We start from the raw sequence: 7535 nt of genomic DNA, 5'->3' as shown, positions 1-7535 counted from the left end.
TACATGTACTTAAAAAGATACACAAAAGCTTGCTTAGTAATTGTTTTCCAACTATTTAAGTTGGTTTAATAAAAGATATCAGATGCACCCAAAGAACCTATGTCCTTAGACCAACACAGCTACAACCTACACCCCTGTATACACATACACACATTCTCCCATCCAGAAGAGCTGACAGCAAGCACAGAAGAGGATATAATGCACCTTTGAAAAAAAATAGCACACTCCTCTTAGGAGGCTGTAACTGTCTCTACATTCTCAAATATAGGCTTTACTTTAGAGATGCTAGTGAAGCTGCAGGCTACCCGAGCCACGTCTCAGTTTTAAAATTATCACTGATGTCAAGGGAACTTTTTTCCCCCCCAAAACTACCACAAGGGAAGAGGAAAGGAAAAAGAGAAATCACAATTTCAGATTTGACTCAAAAGGCTCAGGAATGACTGCCTTTGCACAGGGTTTAGACTGGTCAGTCTGCCTGACTATCCTTCCATCCCCTTCTCAGTTCTTTAATCCTCTCAAACAACAGGATTCTGTTTAGGTATTAAAAATGGACTTGTAATTTCTTTTGAAATAAAAAGAAGCTACAGTTATGTACACGTTGACATAAAACCACCCACAAGAATAAATTCCACTGATAGCCCACGCAACATATACCTCAATCTGATGTGAACTGAGGCATTAATTTGTAGAAGAATATTGAGTTATTTTAAATTAATTTGAAATAACTTCCCTTTAGGCCTGCTCTTTTAAAATGCAAGACTGAAACCTGCACTACTTGTCACTTCCCTAGAGTTTATTTCTTCTGCTGTGCTTTGGTGGACTTTTTTGCTGGCTTCTCCATCCATGCCCTTTCTTCCATTACTAACCTACTCACTCTAAAGCACAGTTGTTGTGAGATATCATAACCACAAAGGCCTAAATCTTCAAAAATGTTGGCTTAATCTGAGTGCCCACCTGCGACACCTAGTAGTCCAACTTTTTTCCGTGAGTGATCAGCATGCACAAATCCATCACAAGTGCAGAAGGTCATCCCTAGAAATTTCATAGTGGGCACCTAGTAAGAGATACCTCAAAGGATTGATATTTTTGAAAATTTAGACTTGTGTTTTCCAGTTTATTGTATATTTTAGATAATAATTCAAGCCTGTGCTTTTAGCAGCTCAGTGTGGTAAAGGCTGTAGATTGTGTGCGTCTTTGAAATGAAGTGTTAATGTGATCTAACTGTTTTTTACTTATCCTATTACAGCTACATGGGACCTGTTTAGAAGCAGGCTTATCATTACAAACCCTTTCTGCCTAATGTGTTGATATTTATCCCTCTTTATTAAAGCAGGGAGAAGGTTATAAGGTTAAGACAAAGAAAGAAGTCAGACATGTGGAGAAGAAGAGTTACTCATAACAGCAGAACACTGAACGGTCAGTTGATTAATGCGTCTTTCCCTTGTTAAGTCTGGAGCAAACAGTGTTTGTGAACCAGTGAGCACATGAAGTGTTTTCTCCCACTTGCCCAACTCTTAGGCTGGGAAGTCCACTGTACAGCCTACAGCATGCAAACATGTATGAATTACATTAACTTCACACACATTAAGTTGGACTTGGCTACCTCATTGTGTTTCAAGTTAAGCACAAGATAAAGTTTATGGAGGACCAGGGCCTAATCTTATTACAAATTGTTTTTAAAAAAGATATTGCAAACATATATGGGAGTGGAGTTTCAAGATGCATGCAGTTCATAATCCACAACATTTCTGTTTATAGTCAGATATGGATATTAGTAGTAAGTTACTTGTATACAAGTAAATGTAAATAGTGTGCACTAAATGAAGCACTTCTCCCAGAGTCAGATCTAAGATTTGTCATGAAATCAATGTCTTTGTAAAATAAAATCCAGTAACAAGTGTAAATATTTGCTAACAAATAATCCTTACTGAAATGTTTCCTGTGGATTTTATTGGCCAAACTTTATAGTTATAATGAAACAGCAGCTAGCTGTTTATGGTATCTTCAAACACAAAAGCTAAACCAGCTTTAGAATAAGATATCATTACACTTCTGCTTGCTACTTTTACAGCCAGTGCAATTATTTTGTCTAGCAACCTAGCAGATACGATTGTAAATGTAAGAAAGGTCAGTCTCCAGGTTATTGCTGTTTGGTACAGTTATTCCTTCCTTGTTATGTGTTTGCTTTATAAGGTTATTTTACTCTGTAACAGCTCGCCCGCCCCAGCGCCATCTTTTGCATTATCTGCAACCTATGTGGGGCACCCTTGAAGTCCCCTTAAGGTTTCTCGTGTCCCGCTTTCTACTCTCCTGCCATGTCTTGATGGAAATATTATACCGGTGTTCTTGTAAGGGGAAGACTGCCTACTGTATTTTGTATGTTGGGGTTCTCAGCCACCATTGGCCTTGACCCCTGTCTTTCTCTAGCTAGGCCTTCGCATCTAAACCCACCAGATAGGGTTTGACTCCAAGGCTCTAGCTCCATGGTCTTGGGGCTTGTGGCCCTCCTTTTTGCCCCAATCTGGAGCCCAGGCTCCCCAGCCCAGAAGCCTGTCCACCGGCCCAACAGCCAGGAGGCTGCAAGTTCAAAGCTGGGCTGCGGCCTCGAACCTCCAGTGTCCCTTTCCAAAAAAAAAAAAAAAAAAACCGGAAAAAAAAACAAACTACACAGGTGCACCAGGCCACTTTAGCCTTTTATGACTGCACCCTCTCTGGCACCAGGGTCTGTGCACCCTAAATACTGTGCCCTCTCTGGCACCGAGGTCCCCATGCTGTAGTGGGCCCCCAATGAGGCCTCCTCCTTCCCCAATAGCCTCACCCAAACCACTGGTTGTTAATCAGGCAAAAGTTATAAACAGTCTGTCCATGGGTTATAACCACCACCAAAAATATAATTAAAGAAGGCAGCATGCCAGCTTACATTTTCTCAGGAGTTTGTGCTTCTGCTCCCCACCATCTGCTATGGTCCTTCTTCTGCGACTGCTGCCACTTCTCTGAGAGTCCTCAGTAGTTCCCCTACTGCAGTAGCTGGACCGCTCACCAAGCCTCTCTGTGGAGCTCTTATATGCACTCCTTCCCCCTTTTGCTCCTGGCCCTTACTGCCGCCAGCCCAGGGTTTTTATAGTTCTGGCCTGCCCTCTTCCAGTCACCTGACTAGCTGGCCGGACTCAGCTTTTAACCCCCACCTGGCCAGCACGATGCGCCCCAAAAGTTCTGGTCTTAAAGGGACCAACCTGCCTTCTGGTAACAGGGCTAGGGTTCCCTGTTACACAATCTTTAATTTTGTTTGGGTTTGGTTCTTTTTTTAATCTTTTAATTTATGCCTCACAATTAGTTCTTTTTCCTACATAGCCTTATGGAGGACAGACTTTAGGGACTGAAAAGAGAGGAAACAGATGAACAGCATCTGTAAAACTGATATTGATGTCATTCTAGATAATTCACACAGTGAATCCCCAGTCCTTTGCAGTGACTAGAACGTACCAAAGTTGTGACTCAATCCTGTGATGTTCTGAGTACTCTGGCTACTGTTCAGAGTAGAATATGCTAAATTTTTAGCGTATAAATAGCCCCACTGGGTGCCCCCCCACAAGTGCACACACGCGGCATGTGGCACCTCAAAGCCATTTGAGATGCTGCAAACCGAATGTGTTCATGTGCACCTATGTGCTGTGCTGCTAATTTGCATCACAGCGGGGGGTTTTGGCACCAGGAGATCTCGGTGTCAAAAAAAAATAAAAATAAACTACCACTAAAAATGGTGTGGCATGTGTGGCCGCACTATGCGCCACCCAAAACTGGACCCTGGCTGGACAGAGCTATGCTCTGGCTTCCAGCCAGGCTCCGAGCAGTGGTTTGGCACTACTGCTGCCCCTGAAGGTACTGCTGCCCCTGGCACTACTACTGCTACCACTTCCAAGTCTGCTGCCGAGTGTGTGGGGGGACTTCCCCCACACTCCCTCTGGCTCAAAAATTGGCCATGGGGGGGACCCCGGGTGCCCCCCCAAACCCAGGAGGCACCAGTCACCGAGACAAGGGGCAGGGGAGGGTCTCCCATGTGTTCTGCGGTAGACCCAGAAGTGGACCAGAAGTGCTACTGGTCCACTTCCGGGTCTGCTACCGAGCGTGCTGGGGACCCCCCCATGCTCCCTTGGGATGCTCCATCCACCTCACCATCTCAGTGTTCATAAGCTGCGCCTGGTACCTCGAGGTACATAGAAAAAAAAATATAAAAGCTATGTCTATGGCCAAATCGTTGAATCTCTCTGAATCTAATCAGAGGCTTCTGGTTCAATACAGAGAGAATAATGGGTCGATTCAGATTCGGAGATTCGGCTGCCAAATCAGGCTGAATCTCCTCCAAATCGAATCAGTGACCAAAGCTTCGCACAGCCCTAACAGTTGCAATTACTGCGTGCAGGAGTTTGACCATTTTCAAAAAACAAGAGAGTATGAGTTATATTTCCTCTTTTACCCATTCTATTCTTGCTTACCAAATTAAGCTAAGTGGCCAATGAGAAATATATGGCATAAATCAATGGAGTAAATTCCTAAACTAATGACGTGCTTTGCACATAGCCTCAATAAAGCTGTGATGCTGCATTCCCTATTCTATTAAATCAGTGTTTTCCAAGTCAGTGGGAGATTTGAATATGCAGGGAATGCAGGATCAGGAACAGAATGTAGATGACCACTTATACAAAAAAAACAAGGATTATTAGAGTTGCACCGTCTTTCAGGCAAAGTCAGTGCATCATTCTTAGAGCCATGTTTGAAAAGCTGTTGTTTCCATCTGTAATTAAATGTAATGTGTTCCAAATGCTTTTAAATGCCAATTCATCAGGAGTAGAGACATTTGCTGACATTTGCCATCATACTGGGCACTTAACTAATTTATCTTTCTATATATTGTATATCTAGATTTATCTTATTATCAGAGAATGTTGTAATATTAATTTAAATTTTTTCACATTGTAAAAGAAAAATTTGAAATTGACCTTGATGAGATATTCTGAAATCATTTTCTACTACCTTTTTTCCCCACAGGACTGTGTGCTTTTACTGCCAGTATTTTAGAGAAACAGTCATGGAAGAAAAATCAACAGGAATTAAACATTCACTGATAAAGTGTGCGTGTGTTTGCTGCTTCCACACATTAACCGCATGGTTTTTATGCAAAAAACCCCACTAAATGAAAAAAACAAACAAAAAAAATGATTACTTTAGCATGAGCTAATTTACAGAGCATGGACATTCACTTTCATTTGCAGGATTGGAGAGCGTGCAAGTAACAATGCAGTGTATATACAAGATGCCACGCTGTTAACAGCTTATTTCAAGCAATTTGATGTCATCACAAAAGGAATAAATTTCTGTGGCCAGTGGGGACATAAGAAGATGAAATGATTAAACCACAAAAAGACACTAAAATTACTAAATCCACAACAGCTCGCCTTATTTTTCTTGGACCCAAACTGTCAGGGTATAAAACACTATTTGTTTCTTTTTTAAACATCAATAGTTTTGCTGTAAATAAATAACCCTGTATAAATTCTAACAGAAAATAAAATAAGTGTTGATAAGGCACTGCCTCTTAGATCACAAACAGAATATTGTGACTGCATTGAACATAACAGGTGTCTCAAATAGCTACACCTACAGGGATATTCTGAGTGTATCTTCACAGATTCTTGTATATTATCAATTATAATGTTTGTATATGCAAAATGCTAGCTTGATTTTAAAAAAATCTTTAAAATCTGCTGCAAAATTTAAATGATTCCCTAAATGAGGAATTCTGTAGTTCTGTGAAAATTTTTCTTCAGAGTACTAATATTTTGATGCATGTGTTTCACCTTATTTTGATTAAGTCTTTTCCAGTTTTGCAAACACTATACTGCAACATGAAAAATACGATTTTATCTGTAAACACAAAGCCCTTCATCTAATATTTGTTGCTGTTGCCAATTTTTCAATGAAATGATCTAAAAACATAACATATACAGTAGATGCATTATGGGGGGTGTGCTATCTGTTCTTGCTTTATACTGGGGTAATGCTTGCAGCTTTAGAGGTGGGTTGGTGCTCTAAGGAGCACAAGTTTTGGATATTTTAAAATGAACTGAAGAGAAATTATTAGCTAATAGACTGGCAGCACGCTGTATAATTATTACTGTATTGTGTACTGGCTATAAGATGTAGAATCTTTCAGTAAGCCAATCATCTGTAATCATTCTAGCAGAGTAATATTAGGTTGTTAAGGCTGCTGTGTTTTAAAGGGCATTTTTATTTGGGTTTGGTGAAATCTTTTAATTTGTTGATTATATTCATATGAAAACAGCATTCATTGATAATAGCTCTAATGACATATGTATGAAAACAACAAACACTGGATGATCTAGTTGATTATTTAAGCATAAAATAAATTGTGTTAAAACTCTTCAGCTACGTGGTTTTTAGCAATTTTGTTATCCCCATTAGAATTATGCCTTCAGAATATCGAATAGAAAGTGATTGAGTAACAGAAGCCAAGACAATGACTATGTATGATATCATGCCCTAAACTTCCTAGTGGGAATAGACATTATCTGGTATGTTTTCCCAAGATGAGTTGACTGGGACCAATGTAGCATGCATCAGTACCTGTGCATGCTACATCTACGTGTACGCTTTACTGCAGAGTTGACTAATTAGCTCTGCAGTAAGTGTCACCGCCTACATGTGTGCCTGTATTGGGGCATTGTAAATTAATAACTCTGTCATAGGGTAGTAGTGTCTGGGACAAGTACTATACTAGAGCAGAGTAATTTATACTGCCTCAATGCACATGTAAACTGTGACCAGAGCTAGTTGGGGTACAAGGGTGCTAAGTGCAGGGGCAGCCTGCCACCTAACCCCATACAGTACTACCTACATGCCCCAGCCAGCCCCTCTACCACCCAAAGCCGCGATCCAGAGCCAGGGGCTGACCCCCACCCTCCCTCCAAGCCTGAAAGAACAGTGTTAAAATAAGAACTATTTGACTAATGTAGCATATTACACATCATCTACCTTATTTCCTCACATATAGCACACACCTTTTAAAAAAAAAAAAGCCACTTGAAATTGTAGTGCACGTTATATGTGACAAATATACTAAGAACAGGTTCTGCCACATACCAGGCAAACATTAAAATAAAATCTGTAGGGAAGCACAGGAAAAAGAACAATGTGCAGGTTCAGCTTACCAGCTGCTGCTACTCAGTTACATACTACAAGGAATTTTTTTTTTCATTCTGCCTTTCAAAACCAAGGTGCATCTTTTACTCTGGGGCATGTTCTGTGCAACAAGTTACAGTATAGGATAACACCGGAGGCATTTTTATTCTGTTTCACATAAAGTGCATGAAAGATACTACTTACAAACAATTTTATTCCTGACACATTAATGAAAACAAAAGTGATCCTCCTGGATAATCATAATGGATAATGAATAAAGTAATGCATATTTTGTCTAATTTATGACACTTACTGGTACAATACTCATTTCTCCTGGT

At 40.4% G+C, this 7535-nt stretch overlaps 1 protein-coding gene across 28 annotated transcripts in view; it reads left to right on the top strand.

The window, feature by feature from the left end:
- The window catches only part of ANK3 (ankyrin 3), a 595175-nt gene extending 588732 nt beyond the window's left edge, over window positions 1–6443 (top strand). For all 28 annotated transcript variants that reach the window (XM_025202621.1, XM_025202614.1, XM_025202616.1 and 25 more), the window contains 2 exons: window positions 1331–1416; window positions 5047–6443. In XM_025202621.1, the coding sequence (XP_025058406.1) occupies window positions 1331–1399 (69 nt within the window). In that variant the 3' untranslated portion in view covers window positions 1400–1416; window positions 5047–6443. The remainder of the gene's footprint in view (window positions 1–1330; window positions 1417–5046) is intronic.
- The last annotated feature ends 1092 nt before the right edge of the window (window positions 6444–7535 follow it).

The sequence above is a fragment of the Alligator sinensis genome, unplaced genomic scaffold (genome assembly GCF_000455745.1).
Source record: "Alligator sinensis unplaced genomic scaffold, ASM45574v1 scaffold674_1, whole genome shotgun sequence".
NCBI classification, from domain to species: Eukaryota; Metazoa; Chordata; order Crocodylia; family Alligatoridae; genus Alligator; species Alligator sinensis.
The sequence above is the reverse complement of the archived record's forward strand: the minus strand, read 5'-3'. Positions and strand labels throughout refer to the sequence as shown.